At 35.1% G+C, this 24,091-nt stretch overlaps 1 protein-coding gene across 4 annotated transcripts in view; it reads right to left on the bottom strand.

Moving 5' to 3' along the window:
• LOC142342611 (inositol 1,4,5-trisphosphate-gated calcium channel ITPR2-like) overlaps nucleotides 1–24,091 on the bottom strand; it is a 144,995-nt gene that overhangs the window by 65,792 nt on the left and 55,112 nt on the right. For 3 of the 4 annotated variants that reach the window (XM_075394020.1, XM_075394024.1, XM_075394023.1), the window contains exons 25-33: nucleotides 23,631–23,891; nucleotides 23,047–23,208; nucleotides 21,326–21,555; nucleotides 20,810–20,891; nucleotides 20,128–20,309; nucleotides 16,426–16,690; nucleotides 10,285–10,461; nucleotides 6,580–6,827; nucleotides 5,964–6,116 (exon numbers count right to left, since the gene is read on the bottom strand). In XM_075394020.1, coding sequence (XP_075250135.1) covers nucleotides 5,964–6,116; nucleotides 6,580–6,827; nucleotides 10,285–10,461; nucleotides 16,426–16,690; nucleotides 20,128–20,309; nucleotides 20,810–20,891; nucleotides 21,326–21,555; nucleotides 23,047–23,208; nucleotides 23,631–23,891 — 1,760 coding nt within the window. Of the gene's footprint in view, nucleotides 1–854; nucleotides 1,110–5,963; nucleotides 6,117–6,579; nucleotides 6,828–10,284; nucleotides 10,462–16,425; nucleotides 16,691–20,127; nucleotides 20,310–20,809; nucleotides 20,892–21,325; nucleotides 21,556–23,046; nucleotides 23,209–23,630; nucleotides 23,892–24,091 lie in introns of all 4 variants that reach the window. The other variant, XM_075394021.1, reaches the window with a different exon arrangement.

Below are 24,091 nucleotides of genomic sequence, written 5' to 3'. Positions count from 1 at the left end.
ATTACAAGAATAACAAAATATTTTTCGCTCTCCTTGTTTTTATTTTAATAACAATTTTTGACGTAGAGTAAAAACAGTATCACTTCACTAACACATTCATCAGAGCCTTTTACGTAGAAACAGATATATAAAAACATACTGATAGAAACAAAGATAAGTTCCTTGATTTCAGTTTCCTCTTTCAAAATTTATTTTTATTTCAATATTAACTGCTTTTGCCACAGCTGATAAAGAATCTAATAGAAACTGACCTATATTGGTTTGTCATATAAGAAACAAATAGGGGTTTTATAATAGAAAATTTCAAAAAACTAATGCTAAAGATTTTAATTATTAATATCATATACAATTTTAGTGTTTTTAAAATCAATTAGTTCTCACATTTGCTTTTAAAATGTTGGAAAAAGAATTTTTTCAGTTCCAATTTATTCTGCTATTTTCATTTCAATATAGTCTATTCTTGAGGTAATCCCGTTTTTTCGTATGGTGAGAAATGGGTTTGTTTTTCTGCACAAGGATCTGTGGATTTTCGAAGTAACGATTTATTATGTATGACGTAGAAAAAACTGTGTACATATTTTGATTTCATTATCATTTTTCTGCAAGAACGTCCATCTGTTAAGCGTATTTTTTACGCAAACCTACAAGACATTAACCGTCCGAACCTTCCCTTGAATTTTACAAGATAAGCGTTTCAGATCTACCAGTAAAACTTCACAATGGAATCTTTTCGGTTTTTCTCTGCAAATTATAGTTTTCTCTTTGATTAAAGATCCATCACAGGAAAAGTTGCTCAGAAACGTGTCAATAAAACTAATAAAATCAACCAGTGCCAAAAATACTGAAATACTAACTTCTCTTTTGTAGCTACGGCCGAAGCATTCATTCTCGTTTTGATTGAGAAGAAAAATGTTTCCTCCCTCGTGCCAAGAAAGAAATGCATGAACTGGTCCTGCGTCTTCTGGTTACCATTGAACAACATTGCAGCCAGGAATGCCAGAGTCTCTCTCACCACGTCCTGGTTCGGTTTGGCCAACAGACCCAGAGTTTTCTCAACAGCACCCATGTCGTTTAGCATGTTCTGCATTGATGCCAGATCTTCAAGAGTTCTGAAAAAATAAAACAGTTTAATAGCATAGAAAAATTTGAACTACCTGGATTATGGGAGGGATATAAATTGTAGATATTGTAGATTATGAAGAGCCCAGGTCCTGGCTTCGACTTCTGAAAAGACTTCACAATCTGACGTTCGGTTGGTAAAAGTAGATGTGGGGTTTCATTATTGAATATAAACACAGACTCCAGTACCCTAGTTAAAGTCGGGCCATTTTTTTTTACTCGACCATTTATTGACCGAGCATAGTTTTTTTTCATAGATCGAACCCAGGAATGGCTACAGAGTTAAAAACAGTTGTTTAATTCCGTTTTTTTTATTAAACGCCGAAACGTCCCAAAAAACAACGACAAAGCAGCGTTGCAACAACGCAATCCAACTCTAAAAGCTGTAAAAAAAAAATTGCCAAACATTGAAACAATTGAGTCGCCAAATAACACGAATGAATTTCGAGAGGAAGCTACATGTTATAAACCCGCTAATCGAGATCTGTGGCTCAAATATCTACCAGATAGAAAAACCCAAAAAAAGTTGTTCATGCTAAGCAATTTTTAAACTTGATGTATTCTTAAATTAGGACACACACACCCTAACACACACACACAAACAAACATACATATATACAGATATATATATATATATATATTATATATATATATATATATATATTATATTTATATATATATATATATATATATATATATATATATATATATATATATATATATATATATATATATATATATATATATTATATATATATATATATATATATATATATATAATATATATATATATATATATATATATATATATAAATATATATATACCAAAGAGATTAGAAGTCTTGCTTTTGTCATATTGCTAGAATGAACAGTTGAATAGGTAATGTTAGTACAAATTCTCCAAAATAAAAAATCTCCAGTTCAAAGTACTTGGTAATTGAACCGAAGAACAAAAAAGATACGAAAATAGGCAGAACTCAAAGATCAATGAAAATTTTATGATTCTGAAAGTAAAATGATTTCAGAATCATAAAAAATAGAAGCTGCTGACCTCAAACGAAGTACGGGTATATTTATGGCTGTTAGTGTTAAAAAGTGATGATACCACAAAAAAAGAATCATTGTAAAGGGGCAAAACCAATTCAAACATGGCCCGTTAGAAATCCCAATCCTGACTACCATTACTGAAACGAAGAAAAGAACAGCAAACTTTCCCCGACTGTCACAAAAAAGTTGTTCTTCAATCTCGCAAATCTTGAAGTTTAGTGAAACAAAAATTAGTCACTTTATTTCAAAAGCAGCTTCGAAAACTTTCGACGCATTTAAAACCGCTGATTTTTTTGCTCAGTTAAGTATTTGAGCGTTACCAAAACTGAAAAAAAAGTCAGGTTTTCAACAAAAGATGTTTTCAACAAAAGTCAGGTTTTCAACAAAAGATGTTTTCAACAAAAGAGGTTTTCAACAACAGAAAAAAGTCAGGTTTTCAACAAAAAATTGGACTATTGATCTAAAAGTGGTTTGTAGTTACACTAAGCGTTAACAAATGCCAAAAAGTACAAAACTATTTAAAAAGATAACCGTTCGAAAAGTAGATATTAAAACTCCCCGCTTGATGGTTTTTCTCAAGATACTCTTAATATCGTCACTTGGAGCAAGTACCTACGACATTCGAGTTTGTTTATTGTGCTCCATTTTCAGTTGAAAAAGGAAAAACAAAAAATAATGAAATTCCTAACAGCATTTTTCATTTTTGGTTATGGCATTTTTAGCACTGCAGCCCATCAAGGACCATACCTGTTGAGTACTTGATTGGATTGAACGATTTTTGTTAGAATGAGCTTCTCAGGCGAAGGTCGAGACCAGCATTTTTTTGTGTCCCACTATTCATTTTGTTGGATCAAGTTAAGATGCAGGATAAGAAATTTGTTTCGGACTAAAATCCTGATGTTTACTTAAGTCGAAAAGAACACTTTTTATACATCTTTTGTGGGTCTAGAATGACGTCTTTTACCGCGGTTTTTGCAAGCTTGTTCTTTACTAAGTCGGGACAAACTTTGGAAATGTGCTCGCTTGGCCCGGTTTAAATAAACAATCTCCTACAAAATGTAACTTAGGCTACCCGTACTGTACTGCAAGGTTAATCATTTGATTATATTCCTGTTTTCTTATCTCAGGACATGATTTTGAGATTCTCAATTCTTAAAATGGATTTCCAGACATTTCTGTTTTCTGGCGGGAAATATAATTGATTATACACATTTCTAAGGCAATAAGCGCGGGTAACCACTACTCCACTCCACTTATAACTAATACAGCACATCTTTCCGCTTCTGTACAAAAATTGGCTTGAATTGCCTCAATCTTTTGACTTGTTAGCTTGCGCGTTGCGTCTGAGCCAATTACAACATTATTCACTGTTCCATTTAGCCGAACCACTTTACTTTCATACTGCATCTCAGCCGATTACAACAATATTCACTGTTCCAGTTAGCCGAATCAGTTTACTTTTACGTTGAATCTGAGCCGATTACAACATTATTCACTGTTCCAGTTAGCCGAACCAGTTTACTTTCACCTTGGATCTGATTCGATTAGACCATCTTGGACTTTTTTGAATAAAGCGTAGAAGGTAGTATGTACTATTCACTCAAATATATATGGTTTCAAATAAGACACAAACAATTTCTCATTATAATCTTGGAATGATTATTAGGAATCATTGATGATCTTTTAATTATTGGAAACGACCATAAATTATATTTCCATCACCGTTAAAAATCAGAAATCAAGAAATTTTTCAAAACTTCTTCCTATAGAGAGAAACTATTTTTGATTTTTGATCTTTGGCCATTGATGAAACTGGTTAACGATTATATTTCACTGAAAGTAGAAAAATTAAATATTTTTGTAATTTATAGTCTACGGTGGTCATTTGTTGAGTCGATTTTAGTGTAAAACAGTCTGGTACAATCTGGAATAGTCTAGTTTAGTCTCGTATTATCTAGTATAGTCAAGCTTAGTCTAGCATAGTCTAGTATTGTTTAGTACAGTGTAGTGTAGTTTATTATAGTCTAATATAGTCTAGTATATTATTGTATAGTCTAGCACAGTCTTGTACAGTCTGGTAATTTGAAATTGTGCAAAAAACATTTCGTTCAGTGTATTGAAAATAAGCATTACAACTTTTCTCAGCTCCATCATTTGCATTGCGAAGTAATCTCATCTAAAAATTGTATCCCTATCTGTTTTCTTGGATTTCTATAGATATTCCTGCAGACGTTTTAAGAGGAAAGCAATTAAACTAGAGTTTTATAATTGTTAAAAATGATAAAATGATGTAAGTTTTTTTGTGAGATTGTTTTAGATGCAGATACCATCAGAGCGGTTTCAGCATTGTTTAGGTGTGATGGTCAACTGGTTCGGTTCTTGGACGTCATGACATTCAACGGCCTCGGCTCTCCGATTGCGTGAAGTCCAACTTGTTCGGCTCCAGTATGTCGTAAAGGTCAGCTGGCTTGGATCAGGATTGAGTGAATTTCAACTCTTTCGGCTGTAGGATGAGATGAAGTTCAGCAGACTCGGCTCAAAGATGGTGTGAAGTTCAACGGGTTCGGCTCAATGACGGCGTGAAGTTCAGGGGGTTCGGGTCTTGGATGGCGTGACCCACGGTTAACTCGGATGGCACGGTTGACTCCGATGAACGGGGAAATTAGATGGGAAACTTGATACGATAAATTGAAATCGGTTTAAACGTGCGAAAAACCTGTTAAATTTAATTGCTTAATGTTTTCAATTTTCATTGATTATAATAGATTAAAATTCATTAAAAATCTGATAAATAAATGATTTTAATTGCATAATAATTATTTTTATGTGAAGTCATGGTAAACTTATTTGTCCTATATGAAATTATAATTGATAACAAAAATGAATTAAAATTAAATATTTAATTTATTTCTGTGGTTCGGGTAAATGAAGGTATTGATGATGTTGAATTTTAGACTGTTTAGAGCAATTCGTTGAAAGCAATGACAAAGAAGTCATATCATTTATGAGATTGGACGAAGATACAAAAAGTGAACTGTTTGCAACGTATCTGTATGCATATGCGTTGGTCAATTATCCGCAATTCTTCTATGACTGGCATGTTTACTATTACTACATTATTCTTTAAAATGGGAAAGTCTGTTCAGTGAAAGCATTTGAAAACTTGTAGGATGTCATCTTACAACAGCAAAAAATGATCATACAAATTGCAGTAACAATTCAAGCTGCTTCCCACTTTAAAAATAGTTTTCTCTATTATGGTAAGGCTCGATACATCTCCACTCTATGAAAACATTTAAAAATCTATGCCAAACCTTATTCAACTACGGCCCTGGTCAAAGTAACGTAAAAATGAGAAAAAGGGCGACAATAGCGATGAACGGTCAATTGTTATAAAAAAATAAGGTGAATGCGGCATTTTTTTAAAAAAAATTAAACACTTCGCCAGTCAAGAAAATAATGCACTGAAATTTTCCTTGGCTTTATAAAAAATTCACACTAACTTCACCGAAAGTTTGACAAATTTTACCGCGTATTATTTTCTAAAAACATTAAATGAGAAATTTGGTAAATACGGTGAAAAAATATTTCAACCAAAAGCGCAAAAATGTTGAGAAGCGATTTCAAGGGATTTCAAAAGTTGTTTGATGTGATCACAAATATTAATATTTCATATCAATATTCCATTAATACCAAGGAGCTCATGGTCTATATGTTCACTGATCCCCCCCCCCCCCCCCCCCCTAATGTAAGCCTAACAGTCGCTGGTGTCGTTGTTTATGTCAATGAAAACTAACAGTTCACTGGCTTTGACATCGCTTTCCCAGTTCTCAGGGAGTCGTCTCTCCTTGTTGTGAACAAGTGCCCTCAACAACTTGAGACATTTGATGTCCAATCGTGCAGCATCCACTCTACTCTTTTCAGTACTGTACACTTTGTGGTCTTGGATCCTGAATGCCAATATGAGTTATTTTAATCAGGTGAATCTAATAACGGAGAAACGTTCAATTAACTTTAGATTTAAAAAAAAACCAGAAAAATATTTATAATCCATGACTGCAGAATTTTGGGAATTTCCCATTGTAGTCTTTCCCCACCCCCAATTACCGTAAATATACCATAGTTTCAGTGAGCGAGGGCTTCAGTTAAAATAGGTGCGTCCTCAAAATTTGAACTAATTTTGCTTGCCACGGCTGCCCACACAGGCATACAAATTTAATCTTAAACATGGTAATCAAAAACTGACATTTTGTTGTAAATTTACCAGATAAAATGTACCATTGGCAACGTAATTCATCATATGTCTTTTTATAGATATCAAGCATCGTAAGAGAGCACTCAACGCTTAAAAAGTTTGTATTCTGAAGAGATTGGTTAGCTGGAAATGAAACCTCCAACCCCTGCCCACCTTACCACAAAGCGTCGAGAAGTTTTGATGGTCTGTCCCCACTATAACAGGCCAGCAGCACCTGGAACTCCTCTCCCAGCGGAAGTTCCTCATCCCCTCCCTCGTCCAGCTGTTCAGTGTACTCTCTGTCACTTGGATGACCAATCTGGGCTTGCACTGTGTTCACACCCCCATAACATTTCTTCATGTTCTTCGTGAACTGGTTCAGCCGCTCGTTGATTTCCTCTTCTCCCGAGAATTCTAACTCGTATCTCTGAAAAAAATTAAGAAATTTTGCGATAAAAATTGAAAATGTTTTTTCTTCAATAATTGAAAACATATACAGACTTTACTTTACTCCACATGAAGTCGTCGGGAGCTTCTCTTAACCGGAACAGCGCAGTGGTTCCTTAAAATTATTTCTCAAATTTCATTCTTTATTACTTCAACTCTAATCTTGAAACAAAAATTTATCAAGAGTCATTATATCAATTACTCTCTCGTGAGGATTCTCATGTTGAGGTACCATACGGAAACCAGTATATCCAGACCGTCTCAAAAAAATTGTCTGTGTTTAAATTTTATGTCCAGAATTTCGTGCAGTCACCAGATTTTGGTGCGTTCACCAGACTTTTGTACGTTCATGTTCAGACTTTTGTGCAATCAATTCCAACTTTCATGCTTTCAAAGTCAGACAAACTGCAATAACTACCGATAAATTATATACATAAAATTAGCTTAATTTTTTCATTTCTTATATACATCCTTAAGGTTATTAACCGGATAGTAGAATTTAAAAAAAAATTGCGTAAATTTAAAAAACACTTTGTAAAATATTTTTGGCTAAGTATAATATACTCTGGCTGTGACGTATGCTTCTGAATTTTTTTCAACTTCAGTTACTTTCTTTAACAAAAAGAGTTAAAATTTCCAATTACAATAATAGACAAAAATTTTCGCATTCGATATTTCGCTATTTATTTTTTACTCATATGAATTGCTCATTTTTCCTCAAATTTTTAAAACTTGTTTTGTTAATAGTGAGCAACTGCTCGGTACTTTTTCTGATTATTAGATTTAGATGCAAATAAGACTTTCTTATTTTTGTCTAATTGACACGTTGTTTGCAGATTATGAGGAAAACAACGACAACAATTAGTAAGTTTATTGCAGCAAAATTGTACTTTTAACGGCGTAAGATTGTGATATTTAACGAAAAATTCAGTTAGGTTGAATAAGTTACTTCTGCAGTAGTAACGTAAATTTGCTTAAGGTAGCGCAACTCACAGGTTTGAAAAAGCCGAGCGTTAGCGGAAGTCAACTTCTGGATATGTGTAAGTGAACTTCTGGTGTTTTAACTGCCAGTTCTTCAGATTTTTGGCATTTTTAAGCTTGCACTCACTTTAAGCAGGCATTTTAAGCTTTCTTTAAGCAGGAATGTTTGGTAGCTCCTAGCGCTGAAATTTTGACGTCACATTTATGATTTCTAGTTACGACTCTTTTTAGTCCTTACAATGATCTCTCATTTAAAAAAGTTATCTCATGTTTAAAAAAATTGCCTACAAAAATAAAAAAGACATCAGACTGGAAAAATTTTATGCGCTGTTTTATGTTTCATAGTGAAAACGGATCTTTTCGGTTAGTAATCCCCAAATACAAACCGTGTGTCATTACATAGTGAGTTGTTATGCGTCAATATATCAAGTGTACTTAGAGTTGGCAAATAGCACGTTTAGCTGCATAATTTCATTTAATCAAGAGGCTGTGTTGCACTTGCTCACAATTGACCCTCCCGGGCTGACCATCCAGAGCATTCCAGTACTGAACCAGTGTAAATCCAAAAACTGTATATAGACATTTTTACCCTTGTGCAGATTCTGTTCATGTCAAAATATAGACTGATCAGTCTATTTTTCAGAGTAACATTGATATTCTGTTTTTTTCCTGATTTTGATCTGTCCATTACTATTTCATACAATTATCAGCTTAATTAACATTATTGTATACCTCTTGTCAGCCTAAAACCATTCTGTTCTAAACCTGTTTCAGCTCTGATTGTCAGCCTAAAATACACTGTTTTAAACCTGTTTCAGCGCTGATTGTCGGTCACACCATAGGCATATTCACATCATTCTGCATCACACCACAGGCATATTCACACCAATCTGCATCACAACACAGGCATATTCACACCATTCTGCATCACACCACAGGCATATTCACACCATTCTGCGTACCACCACAGGCATATTCACACCATTCTGCATCACACCACAGTCATATTCACACCATTCTGCATCACACCACAGGCATATTCACACCATTCTGCATCCAACCACAGGCATATTCACACCATTCTGCATCACACCACAGGCATACTCACCATTCTGCGTACCACCACAGGCATATTCACACCATTCTGCATCACACCACAGGCATATTCACACCATTGTGCATCACACCACAGGCATATTCACACCATTCTGCATCAAACCACAGGCATATTCACACCATTCTGCATCACACCACAGGCATATCCAACCACACTAACACATGCACACACATGCACACACACATGCACACACATGCACATACATGGACACACACACATGCACACATATGCACACACAAAGAGTGACCCGGGATATCGTGAATACACCTGTAAAATGACCCGGGAAATCGTAAATACACCTGTAAAGTGACCCGGGATATCGTGAATACACCTGTAAAGTGACCCGCGATATCGTGAATACACCTGTACAGTGACCCGGGATATCGTAAATTCACCTGTAAAGTGACCCTGGACATCGTAAATACACCTGTAAAGTTACCCAGGATATCGTGAATACACCTGTAAAGTGACCCGAGACATCGTAAATACACCTGTAAAGTGACCCGGGACATCGTAAGTACACCTGTTAAGCCTGTTAAGTGACCCGTAAGGTCGAGAATATACCTGCTCTGGTTATACAATTATGCGAACGCACCCCGAACGCTCCCCGAACGCACCCCGAACGCGCGCCAGACGGATCCCAAAATATCCACTATCAGTGAAAGTAGCAGTATGCACACAGTATGTAGTATGTATGTAGCTGTTTTAACTGATAACGTGTCGTTACAGCAAAATGCATGCTTTTTGCATGCATTTTGCATGCATTTTGCATGCTTTTCTGACATGCTCAGCATGTTTCAACCTTTTCGAAAATTTCAATGTACTGTTTTTACTATGAAATTACTCTGAACAGTCTGAATCGTTGTTCTGTTTTTTTTTCTGGGCATAATGACCAACTTTTTTGATGTAAATAAGCTGTTTCAGTACTGCTTTTACAAGATAATATGGAGATACTCCGGTTCAGTACTGAAATATTCTGGGTGGTAAGCCCGGGCTATAATCATAACATGAGACTTAGTAGATAACTGAAAATAGGGCGAGCAAAAACACCTGCGCTTGTAAGTAGCATTCCCGCAGCAATCAGTACTGATTAAGAATAATTTCAGAGACATTTCATGATTTAGTACTGATTCAGAAGGATTTCAGAACCAATTGTGAAATGAATTCTGAGAATTTATCTGAATCAGAGCAAAACTTTTGAATCAGAAGATAATTCAGAATGAATCACTGAATTAGCTCTGAATCAGACAAATTCAGTGCACAATGTGGCCTGAATTAGATCCTATTTCAGTACTGAATTCGGCATAGAGTTAGGTACGGTTTAATTATAGAATTTTACCTTGCGTGCTTCACTGACGAACTCTGACGTAATCTTGCTTTTCCCGTATTGATTGTTGAACGCCTTGATAACCTGGGGCGCCACAGTTGACTTCCCCAGAATAAGTCCTGTGCTCTTGATCAAGACTTTGAACCTGTTCTGCGTATTCACATAAGGCATTGTTATGTTCGTGAAGTCCTGAAATGAAAACGATTCTTCGCATTTCTCCTCTGTGGCACGTCATAACTAGCTCATATCAGTTTGAGAACGAATTTATTGTTATTATTATAACTGAACGTTTATAAATTACAGTTTCTCGCCAAATTACTTGCCACCGTTCTGTCTTCGATCGACCCGAATGCACTTAAATAAAAAGTGCACGGCAGCAAATAAATCATCCCAGTATTTCAGGTATCGGCATTATTCTTGCCTTTTAGAGGGATTTATAACTTCCGAAGTGTTAGCCGAGATCTTATGTCTTTGAAAAGTGGCTTCTGAATTTTAATCACGCAAGATTTTTTCAGTTCTTGCATGTTTTAAGAGATCAACAAACAATTTTAGGTGTTTAGGTGAACAAAAAGTTGAAACAGTGGCTGATAATATAATCTAGAGGTCATCTTTTCATGAAGACAGAAATCTGAAACAAAAATTTACTGCTGACATAGAATTGTGACAAACCTACAATGACTACATCTAAAAACTAACTCTGTTGTCTCTCACTATTTTGAAATTCCTTTATGCCAATAAAAAACTCCCGTTTGAAGTCACCGATTGCTGCATCTTTCTCACGGCCTTATCTATCGAGCTTGAAGAGTTTTTGGCAAATTATTAATTATGAGTTGATTTGAAATTGTACATCAAATTTGATGGCTGCGATTTGATGGCTGCCATCAAATCGTACATCAGATTTGATGGCTGCGATAAAGCGCCTATTTAAAATCCAAGATGTCGTTTCTTTTTATTTCTCTCAATGTGAAAACAGGATCACCCAAGATAAATCAAGTATATCAACTGATTGCTGCGATTACGCGCTTGAAGTTGTTAAACTTGTAAACTTCCTCCAAATACATGATCTTAGCAGAAAAATTTTATTTTCATCGTTTTCTTGTTTTTTTTCTCCTTTTAGGCTATATATTTTTAAAAATTTTAACAAAATAAATACATATTCTGTCTACGATTTAGCTTTTTTTTCGAAAAAACAATTTTTTACTCTTGTAACCAGAGTTGTTTTAACTCCAACGTCATATCCGCTAACACTTTAAACTTTGCTGCTACAATCAATTGAAGACAATGGTCGTCCCGTTTTTCTTCCACTTTTACATATCATTTTAGTACAACAAAATGCAAAAACTCTTCATGCTTCAAAATATAAGATCTATATACAAAAATTTAGATCAGCTTCAAATTCTAGTAAACAGTTTAGATAGTCTACCCTTAGCCGACTGCTTAACAGAAACATGGATAAACGAAGAGTATGACACTGCTTGTTTGCAACTAGATGGTTATCAAAAAATCGTCAAGTCAGTAGGGGTGTAAAACGAAATCGAGGTGGAGGAGTTGGTATTTTTTTGAATAATGAAATAAAGTTCGAAACAGTAAGCAAGTACACCAGCAATGAGTGCCAAATTTTGACACTGAAGTTTTGCTATAATAAGTTAAAAGTTTTTTTAACTACAATATACGTCAAACCAAACACGTCCAACGAAAAACTAAGCACAAGCTTAGGAAACCATTTTGAGAAAGTTGTTATTCCGGAAGACTATATGTCAGTTATATGTGGTGATTTCAATATAAATCATCACAGGTTTCTTAAAAGTTGAAAACATTGCAAAAAGCTCTGCTGTCTTTTGATCTGCATTATGCAGAAAATGCGAACTGCACTAGAGAAACAAAGACTAGTAATTGTTGTATTGATGCCGTGAATTCTAACGTAAAAATTGATCTCAAATTGTCACAAACTACGCTAACAGATCATTATACGCTCTTTTTTGGATTCTCGGGACACAAATTGAATCATTCAGAAAAAAAAATGATGATGATCGTATGATTAAAATGTGGACAAAACTTAATGACCCAAACGTAATTGTTAATCTTCAGTTTTATATGCAACGTGAATTACAGAAGTTTGAACTAACACTTGATCAATCAAGTTCTGAAGAAGCCAGGAAAAATTTTCAGTTTCTCTTGAATAAATGTGTTGAAAAATTTGTCCCTGAAAAAATTTGTAAAGGTGCAAAATATAAAAAAATTGTGGATTGACAACGAAATAAAACATCTAGCTACCAAGAAACGACAACAATACCAAAACTTTATGAGAACAAAAGACAAAAACGATCAACTCAAATTCAATGCACTACGTAACAAGCTGCAAAAACTGATCAGGAGAAAAAAGGAAATGTATTATCAGCGGTTAATGAATGCAGATGGTCAGAAAAACTCTAAATCTTTTTTTGACTGCATTAGCAGATTAAAAGGCAAAGTTGCATCACAAGATAGGCTCAATAAAGAGACAGCTGATAAATTCTTAGACTATTTCTCTACAGTTGGTAAAACCTTAGCATCAAATTTTGGGTCTAAAAGTGAGAATATTTGTAAAAGCAGTAGTATTAGTGTACAATCAATTGGACTAACCAGGGCCACTTCGCTGGAAGTACGGGAAATAATAATTAAAATGCGAACCAAATATAGAACAGATTGCTTTGAATTGAACAATTTTTTTTGAAGAAACTCGAATGGGTAATTGTGCCAATACTAACAAAATTAATCAACAAATGTATCGATGAAAGAAGTTTTCCACCTTGCCTGAAAGAAGCTATCATAGTAGCAGTTCATAAAAGTTATGGTGTCCAGGAACCATCAAACTTCAGACCAATTTCTCTACTTCCAACTGTTGCAAAAGTCTTTGAAACATTTCTGTAGAACAAAATATCTAATTTTTTGGAAGTTTTTGATCTCCTGGATGCAAATCAATATGGTTTCCGACGACAAAGAGGAACAATTGATGCGATAGCGCATTTTGTTGAAAATGCTAGGGACACTTTAGAAAACCAGCCAAAGTGCTCGATAGGTTTGTTTCTAGATTTGAAAAAAGCATTTGACACGGTTGATCATAACTTACTACTTAGAAAAATTGCTAACATAGGTTTGAGAGGCCCAATGCTTGTAATTATGAAATCTTACTTATCGGACAGAAAACAAATTCTTAGATATGGTGCTGTAAGAACGAGTCCGAGAACTGTTACGTTTGGCGTGCCGCAATGTTCAGTTTTAGGACCACTACTTTTCATCATATACGTCAATGACATCAGAAAACAATGCAACTGCTCTAAAATAACGCTCTATGCCGACGATACTGCTCTGCAGCCAAAAAAATGCAAATGAAGTTCTTTTTCAAAGTGATATTGACAACATCGGCCTCTGCTTAAGCGATAACAAACTGACGCTCAATGTTGAAAAAACGATTAATCTAAACTTAGGTTTTAAAACTATGATGACAGTTCTAAGACTGAACAATGCAACCCTTAAAAAGAGCAACGAAGTAAAGTATCTAGGCGTTTTGCTAGACAACAAATTGGATTTCAAAAAACACATAAATAGCGTTGCTGCAAAATTGACCAAATTTACGGGATTGATCTACAAACTGAGGTTTATATTGAGTATTAAACAATTAGTTTTAGTATATAAGTCTTTTGTTCAACCGGTTATACAAGTCTTTTTTTCAACCGGTTATACAATATAGAGTGCTTATTTATGGAACTGCAAACAAGACAAGCTTGAGGTTTATCGAAATGAAAATTAAACAAATTACGCGAATTAATTTCAGGAAACAAAGTCATCAATCAACAGCGAACGAACGGGAAAAATATGGAATCTTCCTGGTGAAAGAGCTGCATATTTTTGAGCTTTTAAAATTTTTAACCGAAACAATTAGGCGGGAACATAAAAACGAAGTTTTTAACAGGTTTATTGAGGATTCAGAGCTTGTGAGGCTAGATGAGAAAAGAACAACAAGTAAGAAACTATAACCTAGCAATCAATTTACTGGTATCAACCCAAAGAGAATTGGAATAAAAATAAGGAAATTGCTAAATTATATACTTAATTTCGACTCAAACTATGTTCACTTTATGAAGAGCTGCTACAAATCTGGAATAAATACACACCACCATACTTTTCTTGAAAAGTTTATACAAGAAAATGATATCATAGAAATTTTTTATTAGTTTTTTTGAGCAACTGTCAAAAACAATATTTTTTTTTTCATTTTTATCCTTTTGCAAAAACTCAACTGTTTCATCACGTGTACTTGCTGTCACTCAATATATTTAAAACTTAAAAACAAACCAATATCAACACTCTGCCCGCACCCCTATTCGCTAACAAACTGCTTCCCAAAGGCATCACACGACTAGGCTTTTTTGCCTTTTGATGGCCTTTTGAGTATGTATATGTAAACCTCATTGAAAAATGTTGTTTGTTTATACATACTTGAGAACAATTTATTATTATTATTATTACATATAGGACTTCCACTAAGCCCACTGTGCTATATAGCGGGTCTAAGAAATATTCGGGTATGGGAAAAAAAGAACTTTCCTATCAAAAACTGGATAAGGTTTTTTCTGTGTTTTTTTTTCCGAAGCCATTTTATAATTAATTAACCAGCAATCTGTAAAATTTTTGATTTTTTTGGACGAAATATGTCAAGTAAATTATGCTTTGATTCAGTGATGTTAAGTGACTCGCATTTGCTCTAGCCTTATATCCTAGTAAACGAAGGACGTTTATCGACAGAATGTGTGATAAATTAAGAGGAAAATTTTTCCGTATAGCTATCGTCAGTCGTTTTTTTTTGTGAAAAACGGCAATGCCAAATAAGAAAAAGCTGCGAAATATTGCCACCCTTGTCGAGGATAACGACGAAAAAACGACAATCTTTTCGTAAGAAATCGTCGTTTTCGTCGTTTTTTTGTCGTTTTCTTCGTTTTCGTTAGTTTTCGTTTAAGTCGCCTTTTACTTGTAAGAAATGACCGTTTCTTGTCGGTTTTCTTTGTCTTTTTTTCGTCGTTTTTGTCGTTTCTCACGTCGTTTTTTTCAAAGAGTTTGTCGTTTTTTTAATCTTTTTTTCGTCGTTTTTAGTCGCTTCTTCGTTAACTCTGTGAGCAACTCTGATTTTGATATACGTGAAGAGTTTCTTCCAGCTTGCAGAAAGACGGACACAATTTGTTCGTCGACAATACATTCATCTACTGATTTTAAAAGAAGGTCTTAGACAAGCCAAAAAGTTTTTGATCTGGTCTGTGCAAGTCGCTTAAAAAATGCTGACAGCTAAAAGAGTTAAAGAGTTTCAGCTAAATCGCACAATGAAGGAGTTGTATTTGAGCTTTGAAATTCAGAAATCTTTCCAAAACCCTAAGAGGTCTTCAAATTTATAATTGAGAAGTTTACGCTCTTAAACTCACCATTTTTTTGAACTATTTTTTTTTTGTAAATCTCTCTCTCTCTCTCTCTCTCTCTCTCTACATATATATATATATATATATATATATATATATATATATATATATATATATATATTATATATATAATATATATACATATATATATATATATATATATATATATATATATATATATATATATATAAATATGCTCGTCCAAACAGAAGTTTAAGACTCACAACTTTCTTTTCGCTTTTAAGCGCATTATTATGCAAGGTTTTTGCGCTGATATGTCTCAAAAATCAGCTTGTTTCTCCGGTTTTGGAAAAAATTCCGCGCGGAAAAGGAACTCACTTAAATTTAGATGGGAAATAAACCCAACGGAAACAAACCCCCACCTGACTATTATAGAGCTGTGCATTAGGCGCGTTTGGCCATGTCTCGCCGGCCATGGCTATGCCTTACCGGCGTGTGGGACTTGACATGAAACTATCACAACCGAACAAATTATAGCGACCAAAATTCAAATTTAAAATGGGGGTTTACTTCCGTGGGCTTTTCCGGGGGCTTAATTTCCCAGAGCCTCATTTCTCGATCTGGTTGGACTCTTCGTTAAAATTAGATCTTTTAAAATCATCAGATCATACTCGATAATAACCCGAGTCGGAAAAAAAAGTTAATCGTGCAAGATAATGTATGGGAATCATGGGAGACGACTTACTCTCAAAGCCATTGCCAAATCTGTGACCAGCTGGATCTGTTCTGGTTGACCTTTCCCCTTCTCGTAAAAGTCCTTGAAGTATACCTCGCAGAAGGGACAGACAGCCTCGAACATGTAGTAAACAGCCCAGTGATTGCTCTTATCAGTGACTGAAGTGAACTTGGGTTCTCTCTTCACGTATAGACTCAAGTTGGGGTCTGTGTTTAGAGACCCTGTCAATTCCTCGAGGTCTTTGGTGATTAGTTTGATGAAAGCCCAGATCCGACTAAAAGGGGATAAGTTTTCAAACCTCATTTAAGGTGTGCTATTAGCGACCAATTTAAAATGATGTTTTGGGGTAATCTATTTGACCCAGTATTGACCCGTAGTGGATAAAAAATTGAAGATGCGAATAGGAGTCTTGAATAGGTGCTATTACATTTGGAGTCTTGATTGTTTATTTACCCATTAATTTTCAATTCAGAGAAACGATTTTTTGGTCCGTTTACATAGCAGTATTCAATCATACGGTACAAATTTTCAATTGATCCAATTCGTTCTTCAAAAATGAATCAAAATCGAGCTTCGAACTTCAATATAATTTACTTCGAACTTCGATATTATATACTTCGAACTTCGATATTGAAATCAAAGTTCAATATCACGTAAGCTTGTATATTAAATTAGGGACAAAAAACTGCGGCAAGATCCTTGTTTGAAACCACCTTATAATCGGACCACCAAACAAATAAGCATCGTTGTAAGGCGAAAATGAATATTACACGAAGGAAGACAAATTGTATGTAAGAGTGAGCTGAAGTCTGATTGGTAGAGCTGCAGTCTGATCATAGATGATTTTAAATGAGCCAAAAGCTGAGAATATTGAAACCAAAACTTGCACGCGACAAAATGTAATCGTAATTGTCGCACGCGACAAAATGTAATCGTAATTCCGCGACAAAATGTAATCGTAATTCAAAATGTAATCGTAATTCAAAATGTAATCGTAATCGTAATTACATTTTGAATTATGTAATCGTAATTCAAAATGTAATCGTAATTCGTAATCAAATCGTAGTTCTAAGGTTCTTAAAAAAATGCTTCACTGCTTGCGCAAAGAAGCCAAGAAGCTCGCTTCAACCTTTAACGGAAAGCGATTTTTTAAAGCGGTTTTTAGCATGAGCATAGACAAATTATATAATCGAATAAAAAATAACTAAAGAATATAAATCTCTTACCGGCTTTGATGCCAATTTTGACATGATCGATTAGCGAAATTTAGTTTTTACTCATTAGCATGATTGTCGTTGTTTGGATTATCAGCTTTAAAGTTCAACTTTCTTCTTAAGTTTCCAAAACCAAAACCAAAAAATAGTACAAAAATAAATGTGAAGATTCCAATTCCTAGGATGTTATTTATATAAAAATTCCAGTTTTCATTAAAGTCATATATAATTAGTATAGTTTCCTGGTTACCACAAAAGTCTGATGCAAGTTTTTGAGGGATCCATATGCAACCACAATTAGGCCGGTCAAATGACCTGAATTAAGTTAGATAATGGTTTCAGTTTAATGATCACCATTAAGATATTAAATTTCCCGGAAGCCGAACAAAGCCATGAACAAGAAATTACAACTCTGCTGATCATACGTTGAGCATACAAGATTCTATTTTAGTCATAGATTGGTCTTAAGTAGTATACGAGTATTGATAATAGTGCCATAATTGCCGTACACTCTTATGATATCTGGGAATAATGAAAATATAATCACAAGGGATCATTCATCTTTCCCTAGCGATCATGCAATGACCGTACAAAAATGTTTGATGTGTAAGACATCATTTATGATCCTTGTATGATTAAAAAAAGTGGCAAATGGGGTGTACACTTAACCGTACCGAAATCAAAGTGCAAATCAGAGCCGGTTTCATTGGGCACGTCTCAAGGCAATTGCTTATCAGTACTAATTCAGGCACTAATTCAAGTCATTTTTTATATGCCAGACTTGCGTTCATACTGATTATACAATTGTCAGACTTGGGGCAAGTGCAAAACAAAAATTCGTGCGGGGAGCAAACGCACGCTCTCCCGTTCTTTAGACGTCTGTTCTCTTTACTGCGCCGCCTTGAGCGTTGAAAGTTTGTCTTTTGCGTCGTTAATATATGCTTGAAAGGGACAATTTTCAAGCGAGAAAGCGAGCAATATATATATATATATTACATAGGAGACTTGCTTTTACAATTGTCCAGTTCTGATTTACACTTGGAATACAGTAAGGGTACTAGGTTTCTCAATCTCGCAAATATCAGAAATTCTAGCTCTTTTAATTACAATTCGAGTTCATGATTGATTTATTTCAAACTTTTGTAGTATTACAGAGCTGCTCTAAACGATCGAACGAATAATTAATCCCAGAAAGCAAATCTCCCGCATAAATTTAAGCGTTAATTACCACTATTCTTAGTACCCGCCAAACAAATTAACGCGATTAGGCTAACAATATATTAGCATTTGAGCCTTTAGTTTTCTAATTAATAAACGAGCCTCAGTTTAGGCCTGGATTATCCAGGACCAAATCCGAACTCGAATTAAAACTAAATATGAGTAGGCACCGCTATTACTGCTGAAATTTCCCTGCTCTTTGACTGACATCTGCAACTCGGGGGAACTTCTAAAACAATGCAGGTGCATCTGATGAAGAGCAATTAATTCCCGCACAAACTTCATGGTTAAAAGAGCAGAAGGGGCAAAATAAAGGCACCTACGCAAGGATGAAACAGGCTCTAAGGCTCCCGCTTTCTTAATGTTTTATAAAGCAAAAAAAAACGATTATAGTTTCATGAGATAATCAGAGTTAATTCACTGGATTTCTCGGCCAATAGGAGAATTAGGAAACCGTTTCACGAAGAACATGTACGTGGTTTTCCGCCCCCTACCGGCCCGATGCTTCGCTGAGAAAAAAAGGCAGGATGAGATTATTAGTGTTCTGAGCTAAACCGCAGAAAACGGTCCGCTCTCCTTGTTAGTAAATTGCAAACAAAATATCTTCAACAAATATACTGTTTACACAGTAAAAATTTTGCAAAGTAAACAATTAGTTCTTCAGAAATTTGTATGAGTGCTTTTTTGATTAACGAAACAATTCTCCGATGCACAAGAGCTGTTGAATCAAGTTAGATCGGCATCCTTAAAGAGATCCCGTATTGTGTGATCTGTAAGAACCCGTTCTAATTCGATAATATGATCATAGCAGTCCATGAATTAGCACTTTATTATTTACTCAAAATAGAATTTTTTATTTGAAAATATGTGCGGTGATTAAGTTTAACTTTAGATTAACCGTAGGTTTATTTTTTTGCAAATCAAGCGAAGCTATCTCTTTGTAATTTGATTAGAACAATTCTGGAAATTTCACTAGAAAACAGTTTTTGTGATATGGTTTTTCCTTAAGAGTCTTAGACAGAGACAAGCCAAAAAAGAGTACTAAGCTTGATAAAATTTGCCATTCTGAACCAAAACTGAACGATCGAAAATCTCATCGTACAATAGTTTGAACTAGGTCAGGTATACACCACTCAAATTGAAAGAGGCAAAGATTGATCACAGATTGAAATATATATGAAACAACAAAAAATAATTTTACTACTGCTCTCGATTATTTTCTTTTAAGAGACAGCCGGGTAATTTATCAGTTCAGTTGGTAAAATAAAAAATCTCTCACATGTCTTCCCGGAAGTCCACCTCCACTTCATCGCCTCCACCTGTGTTGAGGTATACCCATAGGAGGAATCGGAGGAATGCTTTCTTCACACTCGGAGACATGGATGCATCTGTCAAGAGATCCAGCAACTCATCCACTTGGAACACAGTCTGGCACAGGGACTCTATGAACCGGTTCTCGCCCTGGGAAAAGGTGCAAATTGAACAAATTTTATAAAAAGAAAAGCCCACTTTTTAAAATCTATAAAATGTAAATTAAATTGTTATAACCATAACAAAAAGTTTAGTTAACACTTACAGTTTAAGAATCTCTTCATAAACATATGAATAGGTTGTTCCTTTTATTACTAATAGAAATAAGTTATACAATCGTGTACTTGTCTATCTATTAGAACATGTTCATGGAATTTGGTCATTTGGAGCTAATGTAAAAAATACTGCATGAACAGTTTGTTTTGAACCCAATATACAGAATAAATTTCGTTGAATGCAGCAAGGTGTTCATTGTAATTCTGAGATCTAAAAGACGATATAAACAGTACATAAAAACTTTATGGCCTAGTCTTGCTTTTTCAGGAGTCATAAACCTGAATACACAAACTCTAATTTGTTCAATAATATGCAAAAAAATTATCCGAGTATCTAAAATGTGAGTAAGATTGATATTTTTGGTGGAAAGGTACCTCCGCGCATGTCGAGAACAAGTCAACCAAATGGACCAGATACTCTTGCTCCTCTGCTGTTGTCTGCTTTATCAAAGTATGCCTGAAAAATAAATACCATTTTTGAAGGTAAATCGCTGAAGCTTTGAAAATCGAAAATAAGTTATGAAAAATTATTATCGGGGCTCAAGCTAACAGAGAAGCCCTGAAAGTCAGAATATTGTTATTAAATGATATTTCTTGCTAATTTTAAAATCGGCTGGTGTTCAACTCTGACACGTGTTGTAAAATTGTAGTAAGATGCAACCATTAGATCCACGCACAAAACTAGTCCCTGAAAATAACAACAAAAAAACAAATGCACCGGTTAAATTTTTTTTTATTGATCTCAAGATTTTAAACAGACGTTGACAAGCGACCTGGGCCGGGTAATAAAAACGCTTCAGAAATATCCCCCATCCCACCCCCCAACCCCACCCCCGGTGCGACTTTGAATGTCTGACCATTGACGCAAACCTAAGCCTGGGTTGCTCTTACAAGTTTCTGGATCCGTCCAGCATTGGGGCTATCACCTCCCTGTGTTCCATGAAGAACTTCATCACACTGTTCTGGTTTCCCTTTATGGGCAAGTTGATTTCCTCCACTTTTACTATGGCCTGTAGGAGCACCAGGAATGCGGGTTCTTTCCGGGTGGACAGGGCCACCATCACTTTACGGATGAACTGTTTGGGGCATTTGAGACAATTGTTCTTGTTGTTGGTGAAAATCTGAAATATATTGCGCTGCTGATCTTTAGTTGCGAAAAAAAGAATTTGGACCGACGCTTCAAACGATTCAACTCAATTTTCTTCTATCTAGTTTAGTCATTTCGTAAGTATAGATCACCTGACTCAGTGAAATCACAGAAATTCTGCGTTTATCAAGAAACTAGCAGCGGTTCGAGATGCAAAGCCAGATGTTTTAAATGATGTTTACATATTCACTTAACCATTCTTCGAGCGTTTTTTTTCAGGTTCGCAATTGATGAGTATTCGTTGTAAGTCAAATTCTTGATGTGTTTACCTGAAATTTTTTCATTATAATCCTTAGCACTGCAAAAGTTTGACGTTAAAAATTCTGCAAGCGCGCGTTTAAATCCAACTAGCAGGTCCGTAAAAGCAAGCGAAACAAACTTTATTCAAAAACTTTCACAAAATTTTGGTAAGACATATGTGCGCATCTCAAAAATAATTTAAATGATGTATTTACCAAAGACTGATTATTTGTATACCCTTCTGTACTGATTAAAACTCTCCTAAAAAGAAAATAAGCGCAATGCAATGGTCAGAAGCATTTAACAAAACTGCTTAATCGGTAAATAACTAGAAGTTTATTGTGTTCTGTTCTGATAGCAGTGAAACAGCCAACAAACCAACAAGGAATAGCTCCACTCAGCTATCACTATTGCAGCTCTAAAAATTGGATAGGATGACAAAAAAAAATCCGCGTTTTTTGATCAATCGTTTTCCATAAGTAATTTTTTGGACACTACCCTCTTTTCGCATCTATTTCTAATTCCGACATTTTTTTGAGTCTTCGACATTTCTTTCATCTCGGTTTATTTTGGAGCAGGAACCTTTTGAAATCTGTAATTTTCGGTCCGTGGCTTTGTTTGCTTGTGTCAATGAGTCTTTTTCGGTCTCAGCTTTTTCGTACATTGACATTTTAAGAGAACAACTTCTTCTTTCATTGATTTCTCGCGTTCTGGCTTCTTAACCATGCTCTTTAGAGCTTCTTAAACGCATGTTTTCGTCTTTTGTTAAACGCTGCCTAATAAATGATCATGCATTCAATATATAGGATTCGAAAAAGGACGTGCAACGTGTAATATGCAAAACTGCACATTACGAGGTCTGAAAATGCCACGAGATAATACAAGGCCAGACGAAAAAAAAGCAAAATTCACAATTTAAAATTAATGCATTGATTTAGAAAAGGCATTTAAAACAACTTTGTGGTTCTCAGTAAATGCCAAAAGTTCTGCTAACTTCTTTGAATCGCATAGCTGCAGAGTTTATCATTCTGTAAGCTGCAAAAAGGCAAACTTTTTAATCAAACCCATAGATTAAATGTATTGCTTCTGAGATGATGTTTATCACTAAATTTTTGTCAATTTAATGTTACAAAACAAACTAACAAACCCATTTCGTCGGACTCGGTTGAGTACGATTAATCAAAACAGAGTTCGGATTTTTCCCTTTGCATAGAATATTAGGTACCTCGACTAGTGCCATGGCCAGCTCCTTGTCGGCCCCTTGTACGTTGAGGAGTTCAAACATGCGATCATAAAGTCTATTCTGTATGACTGGGTTGTCGTGTGCCAGTGCTTTCAGTGCCAGGAAAGACTTCTGTCTCACTTGCTGAAGACCTTCACTCTCCATCTGAAAAAGAACGGAAAATGATTTTTGAAAGTTTGTTCTGCGCATTGACAAATTTTGTACCTATGTATATACGCTTCCATGTAATTTAGCCTTCTTTCTTCCCAGTTTTTAAGCGCATTTCGGATAGAAGAATAACAAAAACTTAAGAAATGCTGAAAAAATTTAAAAATTGGATAATTTGACGGTGGAAAATTTAAACTTTTACAGGTTAAAATGTTCATATTTTTTTTCAAACATTTTCTTGACTAGAGAGTTTTAATATCTATTTAGCAACTTAAATTTGAAAAATGATTTCTATCTCATGTGTTTTTGAAAATTAAGTTTTTTATTTCCTACATTTTTGGTTTCCTACATTAGAAAAAATGTCAAATCCAATTTGCAAAGTATGCCAATTCTTCCAAAATTTCACCGATTTAACATACCAGCAATGCAGTTTCGACTTTCTGATTCAAAATGTCAAATATATCCCCAACAACATCCTGGTTGTAAAGAATGTTCTGGTTCATACGGTGTGCCTCCTGGGATTCCCTGTCAATCATAGAGACATCCCGGATGTAGTCCAGGAGTGGCAGGATTATGCCAACCTGTTCGTCTGTCAGTTTGGAAGTTGTCAATCGGCGCAAGATTGGAAGTTTATCCGATATTTCGTTGAATAGGGCAACGCTGGATTCATTCACAACAACCTAAAATTGCATGAGCGTCAATTAGGGAGCCATTTCTTTCCCGGAGGTAGATTATATAATACAGAAAATGAGTTTTTCACATTATAGCCCCCCCCCCCCGCTTAGTGGTCATATAACCCATAGCCCCCTTCCAATCATGGTAATTATAATATGATGTGGGTTGTATAAATTCGTTGGGGGGGGGGGGGGGGGGGTGGGGC

The sequence above is a fragment of the Convolutriloba macropyga genome, chromosome 7, assembly GCF_964194025.1.
Source record: "Convolutriloba macropyga chromosome 7, txConMacr16.3, whole genome shotgun sequence".
NCBI classification, from domain to species: domain Eukaryota; kingdom Metazoa; phylum Xenacoelomorpha; order Acoela; family Convolutidae; genus Convolutriloba; species Convolutriloba macropyga.
The sequence above is the reverse complement of the archived record's forward strand: the minus strand, read 5'-3'. Positions and strand labels throughout refer to the sequence as shown.